At 47.2% G+C, this 21,692-nt stretch overlaps 1 protein-coding gene across 1 annotated transcript; it reads left to right on the top strand.

Annotated features, from left to right (window-relative positions):
* The first annotated feature begins 1,183 nt into the window (after positions 1 to 1,183).
* LOC107111043 (solute carrier family 22 member 6-A-like) lies at positions 1,184 to 21,367 on the top strand. The gene is made up of 9 exons (XM_015411940.1): positions 1,184 to 1,579; positions 4,743 to 4,846; positions 5,624 to 5,778; positions 7,827 to 7,995; positions 10,885 to 11,008; positions 13,561 to 13,676; positions 15,691 to 15,905; positions 19,097 to 19,205; positions 21,160 to 21,367. Exons 1-9 carry the CDS (start codon positions 1,184 to 1,186, stop codon positions 21,365 to 21,367), a joined length of 1,596 nt encoding a protein of 531 aa, XP_015267426.1.
* Positions 21,368 to 21,692: the final 325 nt, after the last annotated feature.

Genomic DNA, 21,692 nt, shown 5'->3' with positions numbered 1-21,692 from the left:
TCTCATGGGCATGCCACCTATAGGCTCCCGTTTCACCGAAGCCTTATCAAAGAAGAGATGGCTGCGTCAATAATTCTCAGTGGCAAACATTCTTAAAGGCAAAAAAATCGGTGACATGGGGGATTATAGCTGGCTTTTCTTAAGTCCAGGAGACCCTCAGAGACCAAAACGTTTTTCAGGGTATAAGCTTTCGAGAGTTAAAGCTCCCTTCATCATAGTAGGCCTTACTTTCTTTGGCAAACAAAAATGAAAAGCTCGTTTTTCATCTGGTTCTCCTTGTCAGTGCTGACTCGGCTAGTTCCCCTCACTATCACCATATCACCTCAATTCTTTAGAAATGAATTCTACCACCCCCTTTTCACTTTCATTCCTCTGCAGTGAGGAGTGCGTCCAATTAAACCGGATAAACCCTCTAAGACGCCGCAGGAGATTAATCCAAAGCAAAAACAAAATCAGCACCAGGCCAGGGCCTGATTCTGTTGTGCCCTGTTAGACCTTCTGCTGCGGGTCCTAGAGAGTAGAAAACACCTGACAGACTTCTTTACAGGAATTCCACCCAAAGGAGACCAAACTTGTCTGTGGCTTTGGATCCTTCTCAAAAACAAAGGGCACAGCTGGATGCTAGCCTGGTCTGTTTGCTCACCAGCAGGAGAAATCTAAGACATCTCTTCTTAACTATTTCGTTTGTGGATCATTTGAATCAAAAAAGCCCCGCAGCGGAGGAGCAGAGGCTGAAAACACTTGGATTTTTTTGACAGCTTCCACTGGGTTAGTCAGCGCTTTCCACCTGGTTTCCTAGAAGAAGAAGAAGTAGAAGAAGAGTTGGTTTTTACACCCCCTGCTTTTCTCTACTTCAAGGAGTCTCAAGGTGGCTTACAATCGCCTTCGCTTCCTCTCCCTATAACAGGCACCTTGTGAGGTAGGTGAGGCTGAAAGAGCTCTAAGAGAACTGTGACTGGCCCAAGGTCACCCAACAGGATTCATGCGGCGGAGTGGGGAATCAAACCTTAGAGTCCGCAAGCAAGACGATTTACAACTGGCACCTCTGAATCACCAAGCGTGCACTGAGCCCATTCTTGAATATTCCTTCTGACAACAACTTTGTTGTTAGCACTGCGTCTACAGATCGGCAGGCAAGCACGCATCTCATTCAGCCAGGCTCGTGTCCACTTTGGGCCCAGCCATGACTTTTGCCAAACTTTTGGACCAGGTTGGTGGCATGGGTCGTTTCCAAGTCATCAACGTGATCTTGCTGATCTTCCCAATATTACTCCTGGCATGCCACAACCTCCTACAGAACTTTACAGCCGCCGTTCCTGATCACCGCTGCAGGGACCCCGTTAATGACACGTGCAGCGCAAATGCAACAGAAAGCTTGGAATGCAAGGACTATCTGAGGGTCTCCATCCCCATGGACAGCAACTGGACCCTGCAGAAATGCCATCGGTTTATCACTACCCCGTCGCCGTCCCTGAACTCCAGCGCTACGGGGCCACAGGACAGGGAGAAAGGGGGAGAAGCTTGTCTGGACGGATGGATCTATGATACAACTGTTTTTACATCCACCATTGTAACCGAGGTACGAGAGTCTCAAGGGTGATCATTGACAGGCCACACATGGGGAAGGGGGGGAGAATTGATCAGGACAAAATGGGTCTGCTGTCCTGTAAAATGGTGCTGGAAGGCCATTTCGTTTGCCTGGGCTTGTCATGGGGAGAGGGTTGCAGGGATTTTTTAGGGGTGGTTGCTTGGAATTTTATTGTAATTTGTATGTTTTTTAAAAAAAAATTATTAACAATTTTTCAAAATTACAGAGTATCAACTTTAAACGAACTGAATACAGCAAATTGTAATGTTTTGTTATTAATTATATAATTTTTTAATATTGTGGATTATCCGGAATATGTTTTAAAATTAAATATGAAATCTGCCTTAAGACATGGGCAAAGGTGGGGCTTAAATTATGTTTTAACAATAAATAAATTGTTGGGTTCTACTTGATGATTTTCCTGCTCCAAAATAATAAGCAAATGCAAAATCTGGTGAAACGTTCTGCATTCAGACTTCTCATCTTTCAACCATTTTAATTATTTTTTTTTAATTCTGAAATGTGGCTAAAGAACTTTAAAAGAAAGTACTGGTTTGCCAAATTACTTTTCTTCCTCCAAAAGCTTTTGAATTTTACAGAATTGTTTCTCAGCCTTGGAATTCTGGGTACATCGAACACTTGTACATATTTAGAGCAAGAAAGGTTGACCCAAAGATTTGTGTTCAGATTCCGATGGGACCCAATTCCACCTCCCAACTAGGATTCTGACATTTCAAATAGATGTAGGAGGTTTAAATAGATGTAGGGAAGGATCAGATTAGTAGTTTGGAATGGGCCATATCTCATCCCAACATGTAGCTGTTCCTGTAATCACACTTTAGAGTTGCCAACCTCCAGGTGGAACCTGGAGATCGCCCAGAACTACAACCGATCTCTACACTACACAGATCACCTCCCATGGAGTGAATGGATGCTTTGGAAGGTAGATTCTACGGCATGGTACCATGCTGAGGTCCCTCCCCAAACTCCACCTTTCCCAGGCTCCACCCCCAAATCCCCAGGAATTTCTCAACCTAGAGCTGGCAACCCTATGATGAAATTTGAAACAAAGAAACAAAAATCCCGTAACTTTCCTGACTTATGTTTTCAAAAACGCAGATTCTGCTTTCCCTCACAGTAGAGAAAAGGTGGTTGAGGAAGCAAATCTAAGCAAATCTAAGTAAGCAATTGAGAGCCAGTTTGGTGTAGTGGTTAAGTGTGCGGACTCTAATCTGGGAGAACCGGGTTTGATTCCCCACTCCTCCACTTGCACCTGCTGATGTGACCTTGGGTCAATCACAAGCTCTGGCACAGCTGTCCTTGAAAAAGAGCAGTTTGTGTCAGAGTTCTCTCAGCCCCACCCACCTCACAGGGTGTCTGTTGTGGGGAGGGGAAGGGAAAGGAGACTGTAAGCCGCTCTGAGACTCCAAGTGAAGGGCGCAGTATAAATACAATCTCTTCTTCTTCTTCTTCTTCTTCTTCTTCTTCTTCTTCTTCTTCTTCTTCTTCTTCTTCTTCTTCTTCTTCTTCTTCTTCTTCTTCTTCTTCTTCTTCTTCTTCCCCTTTTATTCAGTAGGGTTTACTCCCAAGAAGTTTTTAGGATTACATCTGTAATGTACTAGATATTGTATCAGAGTGGGTTCAAATCCTTACTCAGCCTTCAAATTTGAGAGATACTTTTTTGTCAGTCACCATCTCTGAGTGTGACCTCAAATTCCATGGGCACCCACCCAACCCACCTTGAACTCTTGGGATAATGATGACGACGATAATATTCACTACTACTACTATTATTTCTACTGCTATTACTATCAAGTATGGATATGGATTATCGCTCATTTTATAGACTGATATATGGTATGGTTTCTTAATGTGGCAAGGTAATATTCAGTGTTTTAAGTAAAAGCAAGTAAGAGACTTTTTAAGACATGTATTCTACTGGACACTTTGTGAGCCAGATTCAACTTTGTCAGATGTGTGAAATAGCAACCTCAGACATAGGCTGGGGTCACATGAGCAGTTTGCGCTGATATAGTTGCATTACCTTTGCAGATTTAAAGAGCACAATCAGACAACATCTGCCTTCCATGCCCCAGTCATTGTCACCTGGGTCCGGCCTGTCCTGGAAGCAGAGTTTGCCAACACTGGGGAAAGTCTGGTCTTTATGTAGGCCAGTGCTTCCATTCTGCTTTTCCCGACGTCTGAAACCCCCTGTCATGAACAGATGCCAGATTGGAAGTGTGAACGGTCACTTCTGTCTCAGTTGTGCGGGTTTTTCGCCCAGTAGGGATGTGTGCATAAGGGCATATTGCAGGGCTCTTTTTGTAGAAAAAGCCCAGCAGGAACTCATTAGCCTAATAGGCCACACCCAACAGCAAAACTCATTAGCATATTAGGCCACACCCCGACAGCACCGCTCATTAGCACAGTAGGCCACACCCCCATGTTACCAGAAGTGTGGTCATCCAGCCACACCCACCTTTCCCTTCTTATTTTGTTTACCTTGTTTGTTGTCAAAACCCAGGGGTTTTTTTGGAGCAGGAACTCCTTTGCATGTTAGGCCACACACCCCTAATGTAGCCAATCCTAATGAGTTTCTGCTATTGGGTGTGGCCTATTATGCTAATGAGTTCCTGCTGGGCGTGGCCAACTCAGGAGCCAGCCGGAACTCCGTTCCTGTGCGTTCCTGCCCAAAAATAGCCCTGGGCATATGATCAGTGGGCCATGCTCCATGGTTGAGGCACCAGTAATGTGGATGCTTCAGCATGGGACTGGTGCACAGAGGAGCCACTTCCCATGACAACTTAAACTGCCACAAGTAGAGGTGCTGCCAGATTGCACCACGCCTCCAGTGTGACCGCAGCCATAGAGAGATAGAGACAGATAGAGATACACACTCCGAGTACGGAGAGAAAAACGGGGATGGCATTATGGGTTTTTTTTGTTAGATGAAATCAAAAGTCAAGCAACACAAGATCGAGGATTGTGTTATAAGGCACAGCATAGAAAAGTTTGAATCTGCACATTCAAAAATAAATTTTGAAATCATTAACTGAAACGATCCCCAACTCAACATTTCCACGTCAAATGTAGAAGTTACAGCCCCACAGGGTATGTGTGGACTGTTATTTTAATCCCTCCCCTTCTCCTGCAGTGGGACTTAGTGTGCGACTCCCGAACCCTGAAGCAGATGGCTCAGTCAATCTATATGGCCGGTGTGCTCGTGGGCGCAATCGTGTTTGGTGGCCTCTCCGACAAGTAAGAGACTTCTTTTTATTTCAAGCGCCGCAGCTGAATTGGTTTATTGACAGAAATCAGCAAAGCTGAAGATCCTTAGATTTAGAGGAAGGGATATACATCAATCAGCTAATCAATTGATTATCCTGTGAGATTAGGAGTACATGATTAAGAACATCCACAGCAGATCAACGTCACGGCCGGAAGGGCCACACAGCAAGGTAGGGTTGCCAGCTCTAGGTTGGGAAATACCTGGAGAATCGGGGTGGCGAGGTGGGGTTTGGCGAGGGGAGGGGCTTCAGTGAGGTATAATGCCATAGAGTCCACCTTCCAAAGACGCCATTTTCTCCAGGGGAACTGATCTCAGTTGCCTGGAGATCACTGGTAATACCAAGAGACCTCCAACCACCACCTGGAGGTTGACAACCCTACAGCTAGGAGGTTGCTGCCCTTGAATCACCAGCTTCCACCTGCTTCTAGATCATATTTTCAGCCTTGCTCTGCAACCTCCACATCTGCTGGGCTTATCACTGGGGAGCCACACTACCAATGCTCCCTCTAAGCTATGGAAGCCTGTGAGCAAAAATTCTACTTTGTGAGCATTAAAGTTGTGAGCGAGCGATCTGGCTACTGCATAAATTAGTTTGCTCTGGAGCCATCCTTCCTGAGCGAAGACAAAAATGTGTGAGCTGGAGGCTAAAAAACGGTGAGGTAGCTCACACTAACTCAGCTTAGAGGGAACACTGGCCGCCGCTGCCACCACCACCCCAAACAAAAAATTACTTCTCTTTGCCTCAGGTTTGGCCGGAAAGCCTTACTGATCTGGTCTTGCCTTCAAATGGCCGTTTCAGGATCCTGCGCCGCCTTCGCCCCCAGCTTCACGGCATACTGCATCTTTCGTTTCCTGTCAGGAATGGCTGTCTCAGGCGTTGGACTGAACTGTGTGTCACTTTGTAAGTTCCTTTTGGGCACCTGGGTTTGGTGGGTGAAAAGAGTTTACGTGTAAAGTTTGGCGTCCACATCAGCAGGTCAAGGGTATAAATCCATTTTATTTGAACTGTGACAGATACAGACTCAGCCAGGCATCCATCTTGGAATCAGGGCCGAAGTAACCTGCCCCCTCTTTCCTCAGGAGCACGCCTAGTCTGCCTGCCCAATAAAAAGTATCTGCCTCTTGGTCACTATATTACTGAACACAATGCAAACCCATGTGTAAAATAATGGAAGCCCTCTGAGCATGTGCAAAGGGCATTCTCCTCTCAGCACCTCCACATACAGATACACTTGAGATAAAGGTACATAGTTAATGCTTGAGCAGAATTGCCCCTTAACAGTTGGCCTGCTTCACACCACCTGTTTTCTAACATTTATTTTAAGACCAGGGTCAGGAGAAGAACCTGAAGTAATGTGTAATCGTAGGATAGCTGGGTCTCTAAACCTTCACCTCCTGAAACATGCTCTTGATACAACTGATATTTTGGTTCCTCATTGTGTGTCTTTGAAATTAAAGATGAGGGCTTTATTTAAGAGTGTTACTTGGAGGATGGGCAGAGTACGGTTAAACCTCCAGTCAGTTATTAAATGGCATTGAGTTATTGCGCAGCTAAGACCCTAACTATATATTGCATTTTTTTTTCAAAGGAAATTCCTGGATTAGGTCAAGTGGTGTTTTGGAGTTCTGCACTTCCTATGTTTCAGATTGGGGCTGCAGGACTTGAAGAGTTGGGGGCTTAGACCTCATCCTCTCCGTGCCATTTCCCTACCCTGAAATGACCTCTGGGGGTATAATTTGCCCTTACCCCTTTGGGGTCTGTATGTGTACTGTGTACTGATGAGCTACATGCTACATTTTTGCCTGAGGCTATTTCAGGTGGGAAAAATAGCATGGGGGTGGGAGTCTAACTGGCAGTGGCTGTCCAGTGTCTCAAGCACTGGTCTTTCCCATCCTTTACTTCTGGATCATTTTAACTGGAGATGCCAGGGATTGAATCATAGAACAATGGAAGGCACCTCCAGGGTAATCTAGTCCAACCCCTGCACAAGGCAGGAAATTCATATCCCCTTCACACCTCCATGCCCAGAAGATGGCAAAAAAAAAAGAAAGAAAACCCTCCAGGATCCCTGCCCAAACTGGCCTGGAGAAAATTGCTCCCTGACCCGAAAGTGGTGATCGGCATTTCCCTGAGCGTGAACCTGGGACCTTGTGCATCCCAAGCAGACGCTCTACCACTAAGCTACGGCACCTCCCCTCAACAGCTTCTTTCTTCTGCAAGATAGATAGGGGACCCAAGAAGGCTGGACTGTGATCATGATCCCCATCAAGTAGAAGCAGGGAGGTGCTGCCCTGACTGTATTCATCAGAACTTTTACATCTGTCAAAATGACGTTGGAAGGCCATCAGAAAAATTGCCTCGAATGCTACTGGCCTGGTACAGTGGTTCTAGCAGGGAAAGGCAAAATTTTGGCCCAAAGACTGAAAATAATGCAACGTCCACCTGTAAAGATGCTGATGAGCTGGCACACCAAATAAGGGAGAGGAGGCAAATGAGCACTTGGCCAGGTGGTTGTGCTCATCTGGGAGGCGGTGATGGGCATAAGCCACGTCTGCTGCCTTCTCCTGTGCCACTGGTCCCAGCAGTGCTGTCAGTGCCTTCCTTGGGTGGCAATCTCGCCCCGGGTGCCTAGCAAAAAGGTCTGATGTGTGGCTGTTGGCATGGAAACCAGGGCTAGCTGTCCTGGGTTAGAGTGTCAGACTAGGATCTGGGGGACCCAGGTTCAAATCCTCACTCTGCCATGGAAGCTTGCTGGGTGATCTTGGGCCAGTCGTTCTCATTCTGACCTTCTTGCAGGGTTGTTGTTGTAAGGATAAAATGGAGGAAGGGAGAACGATGTCGAAAGCCACTTTGGGTCCTCACTGGGAAGAAATGCAGGGTATACATATCTAAATAAATAAATACCTGTGACCTGGTCAGTTAGCTCTGTTGACTTTTCCTCTTTCCAGCGATAGAGTGGACACCCATGCAGTCTCGGGCCACCGTCAGCACAGTGACAGGGTACGGCTACAGCATTGGTCAGTTCGTCCTAGCCGGCATGGCCTTCACCATCCGTGACTGGCGCTGGCTCCAGCTGGCCGTGTCCTTTCCGTATTTGGCTTTCTTCCTTTATGGCTGGTAGGTACTCTCGCCTGCTTCCTGCTGGGGCTTGACATGGCTTGGGAGCAGAGCGCCAGTGGAAGGTAGGAGTCTCTGCCCCCAGAGGCAGGGGTCATTTCCTGCAAGAGCGCACAGGAGCGGAGCTCCGGCAGTAAGGAGCCCAGGGGGTGGGCACATGCAACAAGCCCCGCCCCCTGCTCCCAGCAGCCCTCAGTTGGGCCACGAGGAGCAAGAAGCAGCCAGGTAAGTTGCAGAGCCCCCCCCCCCCGGCCTGCCTTCAGGTACAAGCTCTCCCTCCTCTGCAAGGACAGATCTGCACGTTCCCCCCCCCAATAGCTAGCAATCCAGAACAGTCCAGTGGAGCCTGAGCGGTGGGTGTTGCCTTCTGACACACTTCCGGCGATGTCAGGGGATGTGGCATATGCAAATAAGTTATGCTAATGAGCTCCTGCACCTCTTTTTCTATGAAATGACCCCTGCCCAGAGGGATTATAAAACCACATGAAATGGAGGAGGAGGTGGGGTGGGGACCAGGAAGAGCGCAAGTGTTGGCGGTTCATGCTAGCAAAAAGCTCTTTGGGGAGCTAATGAAGGAAATGGGGGACACTTTCAAAGCCCCAGGGAGCGGCCAGGTCGAAGAAACAGTGAGTGGAGTGGAAGAAGACAGAAGAGAGCAGCTAAGCAAGTGAGGTCGTATCAGGGCTGCCAGTCCTTGGTTCCTGCGGCTTCAGCAGCAGTTTTGATTTACATCAAAAGAAGTGATCACGTATAATGGAAAATCTGAAAACACTTTTTTAAAAAAAATATGTACACACACACAACAAATGCCAACAACAAAGGAAAACAGAACTAAACAAAACCATAAAATAACCTCATATTCAATATAAAAAAATGATACCATCATGTTATGGTGATGTTCCAATGCGAACCCGGGGGGGGGGGGGAGGACCAGGAAAAAGAAAATATATAAACCAGTAAGAGACAAAGAATGAATAGATAAGAAAGAGAAGAGAAAAGGGGAGTGTATGTGTGTAGGGGGGGGTGCTTCCATCCAAGGCGGCTGAGTCTTTACATATTTATCATTGATTCCATTTCTGAGAAACGTATCTTCTAATATAACTATTCAATGGCTTATTCAGCTTCTCAGGTAAGGCTCTCCATCCATTAAAGAAAATTCTTTAACAAGCTATAGTCTGGAAATTCCATTAAATAAATTATAAAACTGTTCCAAGTTATCTTAAAATCATCTTTCTTTTTTCTCCCCTGAATTAATCTAATCTTATTTGTTGTTGTTTTTCAAGTGCTGCTATAGTCCTTAATTTAGTGTGCCACATATCCAAGGAAATTTCTTTAGCATTCTTCCAACATTGAGCAATAAGCATTCAAGCTATGACTAAAAGAAAGTTGATAAGCATTTTTTGTTTACATTGGGTGTTTTCATTGATAAATAAATTAAGCAGGGCTAACTCAGGTGGCTCAAGTGGTTAAGACACTGAACTGCAGGCTGTGGAAGGTCAGTAGTTCAGCAGTTCGAGACCCGGGTGCCGCATGATGGAGTAAGCTCCCATCTCTAGTTCCAGCTCCTGCCAACCTAGCAGTTTGAAAGCAAGAAATTGCAAGTAGATAGGTACCACTTCGGTGGGAAGGTAACAGCGTTCCGTGCACCTTGGTGTTTAGTCATGCCGGCCACATGACCACAGAAACGTCTTCGGACAGTGCTGGCTCTTCGGCTTTGAAACGGAGTTGAGCACCACAACCCTAGAGTCGGACGCGACTGGCTTTCGAGCAAGGGAACCTTTACCTTTAACTCAGTAGTAGGTTTTATTTTGTTCCTGAGTTACTTTAGCACTCTCTGAAAATATTGCTTTCCAAAAATTTGCTATAACTGGACAAGACCACCACATGTGAATAAATGTCCCTAGTTCACCGCAATCTCTCCAACAATTTTTACTGTCTATTTTCATTAAGAGGGCTAGCCTAACTGGAGTAAAACACCACCTCTGAGACGCCTTTAAATGCATGCTCTTGTAAACCTTTTGAGATTGACTGATTTGCATCAAAGGAAGTGATCATATTTAACTGAAACTTTGGCAACACTTTCAGATGTGTGGATTTTTGCACATCAGACCTCTCTGTTCAAGGTGGCAAGCGATCAGTTGACAGCCCTAGCTAACATGGAGTGAAGAGAACAAGCAAGAGAGAAGGGGATGTCACCTTAATAGGGTTACCAACTCCAACTTGGGAAATTCCTGGAGATTTGGGGGTCTTGTCTGTGGAGGACAGAGTTTGGGAAGGGAGGTGTCCCCCCATAGATGCTTTTTCCTCCAGGGGAGCCAGTGTCTGTAGTCTGGAGATCGCAATGTTCCCTCTAAGCTGTGGAGTCTTGTGAGCAAAAATTCTACTTTGTGAGCTACTGGCATTAAAGTTGTGAGCAAGCAATTCAGCTACTTGTATAAATTAGTTTGCTCTGGAGCCGTCCTTCCTGAGCTAAGACAAAAACATGTGAGCCGGAGCCTACAAAACTGTGAGTTAGCTCACATTAACTCAGCTTAGAGGGAACACTGGTTGTCATTCCAGGAGAACACCAGGCTCCACCTGGAGGTTAGCAACCCTGCTTCTGTGCTTTTGCCTATGGTATTGACAAGCAGCAGCCCAACAGGCAAAGTTATCATCTCCTATTGCATTTCTGCCCTTTGTGCAACCATCCAAAGCACAGGGACCACTGCCTGGAAAAAGACAGGCAACCTAAACAGGGGTTAGGGCTTCTAGATTGGGATAGATGATCCATTGTCAACACAAGGTACTTTTATTCTGCACAGCAATGCAGTCAATGTCAGGGTGTTGATACTGGTCTTCCTCTGACCCCCCCTCCCCATTTCACACTACCCCTGATATTCTCTTGTGCAGGTGGTTCACAGAGTCAGCCCGGTGGTATGCCACTTCTGGCAAACTAGAACAGGCACGAAGAGAGCTGCAGAAAGTCGCACGGATAAACGGTCAAAGGGAACAAGGGGAGAAGCTCAGCTTAGAGGTAAGGCGGTAGGGTCATCACCTTCTATGCTGTTGAATGCTGGCAGGATGAAACTCAACAGGTTCAGCTCTCCCAGTCATACTCTCACCACCTCTCTGTGCTGTAAAGCTTCAGCACCTCCTGAATTTTTGCCTGCCAAAGGACCACAAAGCACACAAATCTGCCAGGGGGGGAAAGTAGTGGCAGCCCTAGGAGGAAGAGGAAGCAGAGAGGGAGCCGTAGGAAATCTTGTCAAATATTTTCAGAATTCTGTTCACTCCTTGCCAATCTGAATTCTGCAACCAGAATGCAATTTGAGGATTTTTATATTTTCCTCCCCTCTACAGTAATCCATATCCCACACTTCCTCCAAACAGCTCAGGTTGGCAGGTACTGCTCTCCCATCTTCCATGCTGTGCACACAACAACCCTGTCAGGTAGGTTAGAATGAGAGAGTGCAGCTGGCCCAAGGTCAAAACATGAGTTTTGTGGCTGAGAGGATTTGAACAAAGGATTTGATTTGCAACTGTGGTAAGGGAATCCAGATACTTTCCTAGCCTCTCAAGTTCCATGGGGCTGAGGCATGGTCATACACACGCAGCAGAATGAGGTGGGAGAATCCTGAGTTGGGGGCTGTATCATTGCAGGTGGGAGTATCACATACGCTCCCCCATGTTAAAATTTCCTGTGAATAAAAAATTAGCACATCAGAAAGAAATATTCTGTTTTAGCCACTTGCATGCTGTGCTAGTTTTTCACTCACCGGGAACTGTAAATATTGGGGAATTTCAAAAAATGTGCCCCCCCCCAAATAATGGTACCATCCGTTCCACCACCTCAGCACTCTGCAGGCTCATCACCACCTCATTCTGCCTCTGAACTGGCTTCCCACCCAGCTTAGGATCCTCAAGTTCATAAACATGTTCAAATGTCAAAACAGAATTTAAAATTCAAAAATATATCAAAAATATTTTAAACAGATAAAATCTATAGACACACAGACAGGGAAGAGGGCTAATAAAAGTTAGTGAGGGGACACCGAACAAAAAGAAGCCTTCACCCAGTGGTGGAAGACAATGGTAGAGGGAAACAGACGAATCTCCCTATAAACATATAATGTTTCTGCACCACAACCAAGAAGGTCCTTTCTTGGGTTGCCACCCATCTGGCCCCAGGTGGCAGAGGCATCTGAAGCAGGGCCCCTGAAGATAACTGGAGTGGTCAGGCGGGTTCCTATGGGAGTGGGAGGTCCTCAAGTTTAGGCCTCAAACATGAAATGAGTTGACTGCAACACACAGGTCAGGACATTCAGGTGATCTCCAGAGCCCCGTCTGTAGGGCCACAGTCTCCCCCCCACCCGACACCAACTTTTGGAAGAATTTGTTGCTAGTGTGAACGCATACAGTTCAAGAGTGCCCTGCCTTTTGGAAAAACCTGCTAGGTTCAAGGGTGGCTTGTCTCCTGCCTCTCTTTGCACATGTGCTGAAAGGAGCAGTAGACGAGGTCGATCAAGAGGATTCTTCCACGGCTCTGACCCTTGGCTTGTTCCTTCTTCCTACCAGTAGCACTGAGAGGTTGGAGACTGTTGCGCAATGCTGTGACGTGACTTCCAGGTCACACAGTGTCATTTGGAATACTGTGTGCAGTTCTGGTCACCACACCTTAAAAAGGATATTATAGCTTTGGAAAAAGTGCAGAAAAGGGCAGCTCGAATGATAAAAGGGTTGGAACACTTTTCCTATGAGGAAAGGTTAAAGCGCTTAGGGCTCTTTAGCTTGGAGAAAAGACGACTGAGGGGTGACATGATTGAGGTTTACAAGACTATGCATGGGAAAGAGCAGGTACAGAAAGAGGTACTTTTCTCCCTTTCTCACAATACAAGAACTCATGGGCACTCCATGAAATTGCTGAGCGGTCGGGTTAGAACGGATAAAAGGAAGTACTTCTTCACCCAAAGAGTGATTAACACTTGGAATTCACTGCCACAGGAAGTGGTGGCGGCTACAAGCATGGACATCTTCAAGAGGGAATTAGATAAGCATATGGAGCAGAGGTCCATCAGTGGCTATTAGCCACAAAGTATAGATAGGGGCTCTGGGGCAAGTGATGCTCTGTCTTCTTGGTGCTTGGGGTGCGGGGCCAACAGTGGGAGGGCTTCTAGTGTCCTGGCCCCACTGGTGGACCTCCTGATGGCACTGGTATGTCTGGCCACTGTGTGATACAGAGTGTTGGACTGGATGGGCCTTTGGCCTGATCCAACATTGGCGTCACTTATGTTCTTATGTTCAGTGTCATACAGTGCCAGTCCCCCTCCCGCTCTGGTGAGCAGCCTGGCAGCCCTCTTCTGCTATTTGCCTCCTGGTGATCAGTTTGTGTTTCTCATCCCTGGCTCTCTTGTTCTGTTGCCCGGGTCCTAGCCTTGCCACCAGTGAGGTTATAGCTCTGCCTCCAACTCTGATGTCCAGTGACTTCTTGCCATGTTTTTGCATGCGGGACTCCCAAGCTCAGTGGTTCCTGGGTCTGGAATGGTTGGAAAATCAGATATATCCAGAAACCTCATGTCTGCCTTACAGTTCCTAACAGCCAACCTGCAGAAGGAAGTGGCCTCTGCCAAATCAAGGTTTACTGCGGCTGACCTTGTGCGCACACCAGTCTTACGCCGACTAACCTGCTGCCTCTGCTTTGTATGGTAAGTATGAGTGGAAACAGGGTTGAGGGGCAAGAGAGGGAAAGAATGAAGAGGTCTACAAGCTGAAAATGTTCTGCTAGGTGAATCTGGGTAGAGTTCTTTTTGTGTCTGTTCCATGGCAGGATTGTCAATCGGCTGCATACACGCTCAGGCAAACAGATACAATTTTAGCATCTCGAATCCAGGCCCCTGCTTAGTTAGCACCATCAGTACTTCCAAAGGGTGACAAAGTCTATACGCAACACTGCAAGGATTACTTAGAAATGTATAGACTCTGACCATTGGTCTATAGTGACTGCTCTTGCAAAGTTCATCAGAGCGAACCAAAATGACACAAAACAGCATGCAAGCTTTGGCACTCACCAAAACTGGCTCAGTAGGAGAGCATCTGCTTGGTATGCAGAAGGTCCCAGGTTCAATCCCCAGCATCTCCAATTCAAGGATCAGGTAGTAGGTGATGGGAAAGACCTCCACCCGAGATCCTGGAGAGCTGCTCCCAGTCTGAGTAGACAATACTGACTTTGATGGACTGATGGTCTGATACAGTATAAGGCAGCTTCGTGTGTGTGTGTGTGTGTGTGTGTGTGTGTGTGTGATTGGGAGCTTGAAAGCTTGCAAAACGTTTTGTGTCCTTTTGGTGGGCCCGAATAAAAAGGCATTGCATGCATTTTGTTTTGGATTTAGCATGGGCCAATATGCCTAATTAAAACATTTTTCTATCTCATGGGCAGCCAGTCTCCAAGATCTCAGGCTGAGGAGGCTTTCCCAGTTATCCAAGCTGAGATTCCTTGTTCCTTATTCTTTCAAAATCCAACCCACATCTATGGAGCTGCTTTATACTGGCCAGGCCACTGAGTTCTCTAGTACAATAATGTCTACTCTGACCAGCGGCAGCTAACCAGGATGCCAGGGGTTGGACGCAGGACCTTCTGCAAGCAAAGCAGGGTTTCTGTGTCTGCTCTGTGGCCTCCCAGCACATATGTGTTCATAGCATTCTTATCCCACCTTTCCACATTAAACAAAGTCTTCGGGGTGGAATGCAACATTTATAATTTCAGGCTTTGCAAAAACTGTAAACATCAATAAGGCAACACAGCAAAAAAAACAACACTAAAGCCATTGGAACAATTATCTTTTCATTAGCAATAAAAACCATAACTACTGTTCAAAGCCTGGCTGAAACGTATGGATAACCTGGCATTTATGGTGCAAAGTAAAACTCTCTGGTTAGGGAGATTTCCAAAGCTTTGCCAGAATCTGCTGAAAAAGAGGAAAAGAGGTGGTTGTCTTCTGCTTAGCAATGAACCTAAGCCCTGAATGACCTCTCCCAAGGGTTCACGTCACTGTTGAACGAAAAACATATTAAGAGCTGCCCTATGGCTGCGAGAGTTGGACTATAAGGAAGGCCGAGCGCCGAAGAATAGATTCTTTTGAACTATGGTGCTGGAGAAGACTCTTGAGAGTCCCCTGGATAGCAAGGAGATCAAATCAGTCAATCCTAAAAGAAATCAACCCTGACTGTTCCCTGGAAGGCCAGATACTGAAGCTGAAGCTCAAATACTTTGGCCACCAAATGAGAAGGGAGCACTCACCGGAGAAGACCCTGATGCTGGGAAAGACTGAATGTCAAAGAAGACGGGGACGGCAAAGGATGAGATGGTTAGACAGTGTCATCGATGCAACGAACATGAAATTGAGCCAACTTCAGAGGACGGCGGAAGACAGGAGGGCCTGGCGGGAGCTGGTCCATGGGGTCGCAAAGAGTCGGACTCGACTGTGCGACTGAACAACAACAAATGATTGAGCATTGGTCCATTTTATCTCAGCGCTGTCTGTCCCAACGTTCCGTGTTGTCTCTCCTGGTTTTCAGACAGAGGTCTTGCCCCATACCACTGGACAGCGAGACTGGCAGCAGCTCTCCAGGGTGCTGGAGATACAAGCCTAGATTTCCAGTTGGCTGAAGATTTTCTGTCTAAACTGTGATCGGTTTTGCTTCATCCAATTCCTCTTGCAGGTTCTCCACCAGCTTTGCTTACTATGGGTTGGCCATGGACCTGCAGAACTTTGGGGTCAGCATATACCTCATCCAGGTCATCTTCGGGGCTGTCGACATCCCAGCGAAGCTCATCGCCTTCCTTGTGATTTGCTACTTTGGCCGCCGCATCACCCAGGCATTGGCTCTCATTCTCGCAGGGTTTTCCATTGTTGCCAATATCTTTGTTTCGGAAGGTAAGGCTCCGTGGCACCACTATACCTATTAGTGTTATGTTGGTTGCCTGCTATTCCAATTGTCTTGCCTTCTCCAGAGGGATTCTGGAATACAGGGAATTGTCTGCCAAGAGATCTCTAGACACAGCATACTACTATTCCCAGGGTTCCCTGGGGAAGAGAGGATTCCAAAGGTGTAGATATGTCCCTGAGCTTTATGACATAGATATTTAATTTTTCCCAGTGTTCAACCAAGAACACGTGAATAGATGAAAGGCGGGTCCCTGAGCAAGTACAGAGGCCATTTCTTTTACTACTGACTTACTATAGAGAGCCCACACATAGTAGGATTTCTAGATCAGAAGGTATGTTTCCAAATGGACGTACACCCCAGCTTTTCCTTCTCCAAAAACTGAATACTGCCTAAGAATTAAGATGATATCTGTTGCTCAGCCATTCTCCTGAATTTATTTACCTCAAGAGAAGAGTAGACTGCTTTGTCTTTCTTCTTATTCCACTGGATCTGAGGGAGGTTTGACGATAAGTATGTCCCCACAGGCCACTCTGTTTTTCTGGCAGGTCTCCTGCACTTTTAACAGGGACCTGACAAGCAGAAATTCCTCTCACAGGAAGAGTACTGAAAACCCCACCCTGTTACCAAACTAAACACTGCAACTGGCTAAATGAGCCAATAGAGGAGGAGGCTTTGGCCTTAAAATGGGTGGTGGGATCCCTCCCATATTTCCTGACTCTTCAAATACCTGAAGACCTGTCACATGGAAGAGGGCAAAGACCTATCCTGTGTTGGTCCAGAGGGCAAAACTAGATCTTATGGGAGGATGAATTTTGGTTGAAATGGAGAAATGTCCTAATGGTGAGAGGAGTTATACAGCAGAACCAATTACCTTGGGAGTGAGTGGGCTTTCCCTTGCTGTAAGTCTTCAAGGAGAGTTTGGTCAGCTATCAGCAGAGGATGGTGAAGCTTTAGATTACTGTGCAGTGGATTGGACTAGATGGCCTGTCAAGCCCCTTCCAGCTCTATGATTCTGTGAACCCCTTCAACTAAGTCCTATACCACACCATGTTGCAATGGATTTACTCTGTAGAAGACCACAACAGTTAGCTCTACCAAGTAAGCAATGGGCTGTTATGTTTCAGCCGAAGAGGCAGCGGTTGTGTTTGCCTTTGCACAGGGGTCTTTTCGTAGAAAAAGAGCTAGGGGAACTCATTAGCATAACTCATTAGTATATGCCACACCCCCTGACATCACCGGAAGTGTGTCATAAGGCCACACCCCCTGACATCACCGGAAGTGTGTCATAAGGCCACACACCCCGCCCCCAATGGTCCCGGCCGCCGGCGGCGGCCTTGCAGCTCCACTCATGTGAATAATCCTGTAAAACGGAAGGAGGAGGCCAGTGGGGAGATCAGTGGCATGGAACAGGGTTTGTTTGTTTGTTTTGGGTAGGGAGGGAATTATTGATAGAATTGATATTATCTTGAGGGGGAAATTTCCATCACAAAAAAAATCACTAGTTTTGACAGGGGAGAATATTCAGTGGGGACCTAATAATTGAAAGTCATTACTGTGTGTATTGCAGTCACTGGCAGTCTTCAAGCAACTGCTGCACGAACTTGTCAGGGATGCTCTAGGCCAGTGATGGCGAACCTTTTAGAGACCGAGTGCCCAAACTGCGACCCAAAACCCACTTATTTATCGCAAAATGCCAACACGGCAATTTAACCTGAATACTGAGGTTTTACTTTAGAAAAAACAACTCATACATTAACTTAAGATGATCCAAACAAAGTAAGGAAAGCAATCCCAAATGCTTTCATTTACTTAAAATTATTTGGCAGAGAATTCGACACTTTAATGATGGCCTGGGCCTGGCTGGGGCGATGGCACGCGTGCCCACAGAGAGGGCTCTGAGTGCCACCCCTGGCACCCGTGCCATAGGTTCGCCACCACTGCTCTAGGCTGATCCTGTGGGAACTCATTAGCATAACTCATTAGCATATGCCACACTGCCTGACATCACCGGAAGTGTGTCATAAGGCCACACCCCCTGACATCACCGGAACTCATTAGCATAACTCATTAGCATATGCCACACACCCTGACATCACCGGAAGTGTGTCATAAGGCCACACACCCCGCCCCCAATGGTCCCGGCCGCCGGTGGCGGCCTTGCAGCTCCACTGCCGAGCCCCATGAGGGGCCCGGCAGTGGACCTGCAAGGGCGGCGGGAGTGCAAGGAAGCCCCGTGAAGGCCCTCCCTGGCCCCAGGCAGGCAGGGGTGGGGAGAGGCAGGGAGGAAGCAACTTACCCTCCCTCTTCTCCTGCCTCCTCCTGGCTGAATGAAGGCCGGAAGCGGGGCGGCCGGAAGCAGGGGGCGGGGCTTTGTCATGTGCCCGCCCCCCGTACCTCACCCAGGGGAACTGCGATCCCCCGCGATCCCCCCCCAAATGACCTCTGCCTTTGCATGAGAAAGAGGAGGAGCTAATACTAGGAACACTAGGAAAAGCTGCAAGTCAGAGGCTCAGAGTCAACAGCCCATTGCCCACTTCATGGAGCTGATGATGTGGTGTTGATGGTGGGGATTTATCTGGCTATTTTCAAGGGCAGGCAGCACCTGGAGGGATCACATGCAGGTACTCCTTCCTGAATGCCAGTTTGTTTCTGCTGCTGTTTTTAAACTAACCAAACCAAGAAATGGTGATGTCATTACTTGAATTTTTCCACCCTCCTCCCTTACAATACATCTTAGCCCTCAACTAGCCTGTCTGTTCATAGTATTGGTACCATTATTGGTTTTCAGGCATTTATAAAATTCTTCTGGGATTATCAGCATTCATGTTTACCAATGTTTAGGATTAATTGCTTGTCTGTGATCTGCAAACCACACCTACTGCCACTGGCTGAACAGCACTGAGGCTGTGGAATGTTCACAAGCATTCCGACTGCTCTGAAAAGGAGCATTCAGTAACTCTGCAGCTTCTGCGAAAAGGCCAATTTGGCTGGGTGGGATAAAACCCCACCCAAGACCAGAATGGTGAGGGCAGGAAGTTTATGCTGGGCAAAATGGAACAAAAAGGTAGTTAATAGTACCAAGGCCAATATTGTAGCTATAATTTAGGGAGAAATCTCTGAAGTATATTTTCCCCAACTTAAATTTACTTGCAAAATATTAAATTTATCTTTTCCTCAGATATGCAGATCCTGCGAACGATCTTTGCTGTTTTGGGGAAAGGCTGCCTGGCAGCATCTTTCAACTGTGTCTTCCTATACACTGGAGAACTTTACCCTACAGTGATCAGGTAACTCTCAGTTTTGGACTTAACCAGAAGCCCTTACCTGTGGGCTGTTTTACATGGGCTGTTGCCACATAGGGACTTTTCAACCCCATATGGAAAACAGGAAGCCCCTGCATGAAAGGGAAATGTTCACATGACATTGTGCTCATTCTGAGCATGGTTTGTGACATTCCTGCAGCTTTCCTGTTTAAGCTGGAGGAAAAGACAAATCCATTTTAATCTGGCTCACAGGGGAATCTGTGGAGTGGCTGCAAGGGAGTTTCCATGTGGATACTTCCTCTGTCACCACTATAGGGAAGGCAGATGAGAGCTGAGATCCACTTTCAAAATGGTGCACAGGGCAACTCACTGCCACATGACTCCACCCACCCACACACACACTTAAAAGGGCTTTCCTTGCTGGTCTGGTATGTCGCTGGGTTACAGCATGGCTAGGCAGGGAAAGGACAGTGAGGGGAAAGGGGAAGTTTTCGGACTGAGGGGGTGTCCTGGTACAATCACTGTTGTGCCTGTCCTTTTGTGTACATGTCATGGCAGAAAGGGGAGGAGTGGTAGCGGGCAGCACAGGAAAGGGGAGGTGTGGACACCATTCCTGCCTGTTCCCATGCTACTTGCTGCTGCATGGTGGAGAAAGAAAAAGAGAAGGAGAAGGTCTGGTTTATTATAACCTGCTTTTCTGGCCCAAGTTTAGTGGTTAAGAGCAGTGGACTCTAACCTGGAAAACCGGGTGTGATTCCCCAGTCTTCCACAGGAAGCCTGTTGGGTGACCTTGGGCCAGTCACAGTTCTCTCAGAACTCTCTGAGCCCCACCTACCTCACAAGGCGCCCGTTGTGGGTAGGGGAAGGGAATGTGATTGTAAGCCACTTTGAGACTCCTTAAGGTAAAGAAAAGCAGGGTATAAAAACCAACTCTTCTGCTGCCGCCACCACTGTAGTGTAGGTGCATGTTCATGCCTCAGGGCCCCTGTGATAGAAGTAGCCTTAGTCACTTACCTTGGGATAAAGTCAGAGCCCAGCAGGAGTTCTGTGATTGGCTGTACTTTAGGTCTGCCAACTCTGGGTTGGGAAATTGATTGAGATTTGGTAGCAGAGCCTGGGGGAGGTGGGGTTTGGGGAGGGGAAAGACCTCAGTGGGGTATAATACCATATAGTCCACCATCCAAAGCAGCCATTTTCTCCAGGGGAACTGATTTCCACGGTCTGGAGGTCAGTTGTAATTCTGAGAGATCTCTGGGTCTCATCTGGAAGTTGGCAACCCTACTGTACTTGGTACTAAATAGAGCCCTTGAGTTAAGAAGCCAGAACTGCCACAGGCCAGAAAGGGGAAAAAAACCCACAAGAGGCCAGGCTCCCATTATTTATATCCTAAATGGCCAACTCAGAAACTTCATCCTGCCTGCCTGTCAAGTCCAGGGGTCAAGGCTGTACTTCCTTAATGCACCAATGAACTGAGCGCAAACATTTCTGTGCTAGGCCCCTGTCTCAGGCCCACAGTTCCAGGTTTAAGCCCCGGTCAGCCTTTCACAGATAACCTCTGCTCTTGCTTCAGCCTCTAATTTACTGATCCAGAAGCTGCAGTAAATCAAAAGAGTCAGCAATTCCTCACAAAATCTGGACCTCCCCTCTTTTGTCCTGATAAAACTTGATCCTGTAAAGTCACAGGTCACATTTGACATAAGTATCAGAAGTACGTTGGTTTCTGGATGGGCAGATGCACCCGGGCTTAATTTCCCCTGCTTAGAACAAGTTTCCTTTGATAAATCTTCCTGATTATGATTTCTAATGTTAACCATGAAACGTGTGAAGACACTTAAAAGACCAGAGTACTCCTTAGAACCATTCACCACTGTGTAATCTCAGCCAGCGCAAACACATCTGAGAGGAGTTTGTCAGCCTTTTAGGGCACAATGTCCTGCCCCCCCTCAGGCGCCTCTTTTTCTTTTTCCTTGTATGGCAGGCAGACTGGGATGGGCTTTGGCAACACCATGGCACGTATTGGCGGGATTGTGGCTCCCTTGGTGCGGATGACCAGCGAATATTCCCCCTCCCTTCCCCTTGTCATCTATGGGGCAGCCCCCATCGTCTCTGGCATTGCTGCCTGCTTCCTCCCTGAGACTCTGAATGTGCCGCTACCTGATACCATTGAAGACGTGGAGAGCCAGTAAGTACAGGAATTCAATGCTGCCTTTAAACGTTTAGTAAAAAAAAAACCCAAAATAACGAAGGGATTGGCTGTCGGAAGTTTATACCCTGAAAATCCTGTTGATCTCGAAGGTGCTCCTGGACTCCAGTCTAGCTCTTCTGCAGACCAACAGTGCTGCTGCCCTCTGGAATTATTTTGTCAAGAGGATGGTATTAACCCCACAGCTGGTATCATGCGGCTGGGTAGGACTGGGCATGTGAGGGGCTGCAGCTTCCAGCTCTGGATGGGGTCCAGCTCTCATTAGGGGACTCTGTGAAGAGTCTGGGGGTCTGGGCTGGATGCCTCTC

The sequence above is a fragment of the Gekko japonicus genome, unplaced genomic scaffold (genome assembly GCF_001447785.1).
Source record: "Gekko japonicus isolate JY-2015 unplaced genomic scaffold, Gekko_japonicus_V1.1 scaffold563, whole genome shotgun sequence".
Lineage (NCBI taxonomy): Eukaryota > Metazoa > Chordata > Lepidosauria > Squamata > Gekkonidae > Gekko > Gekko japonicus.
This window is presented reverse-complemented; position numbering and strand designations above follow the sequence as displayed.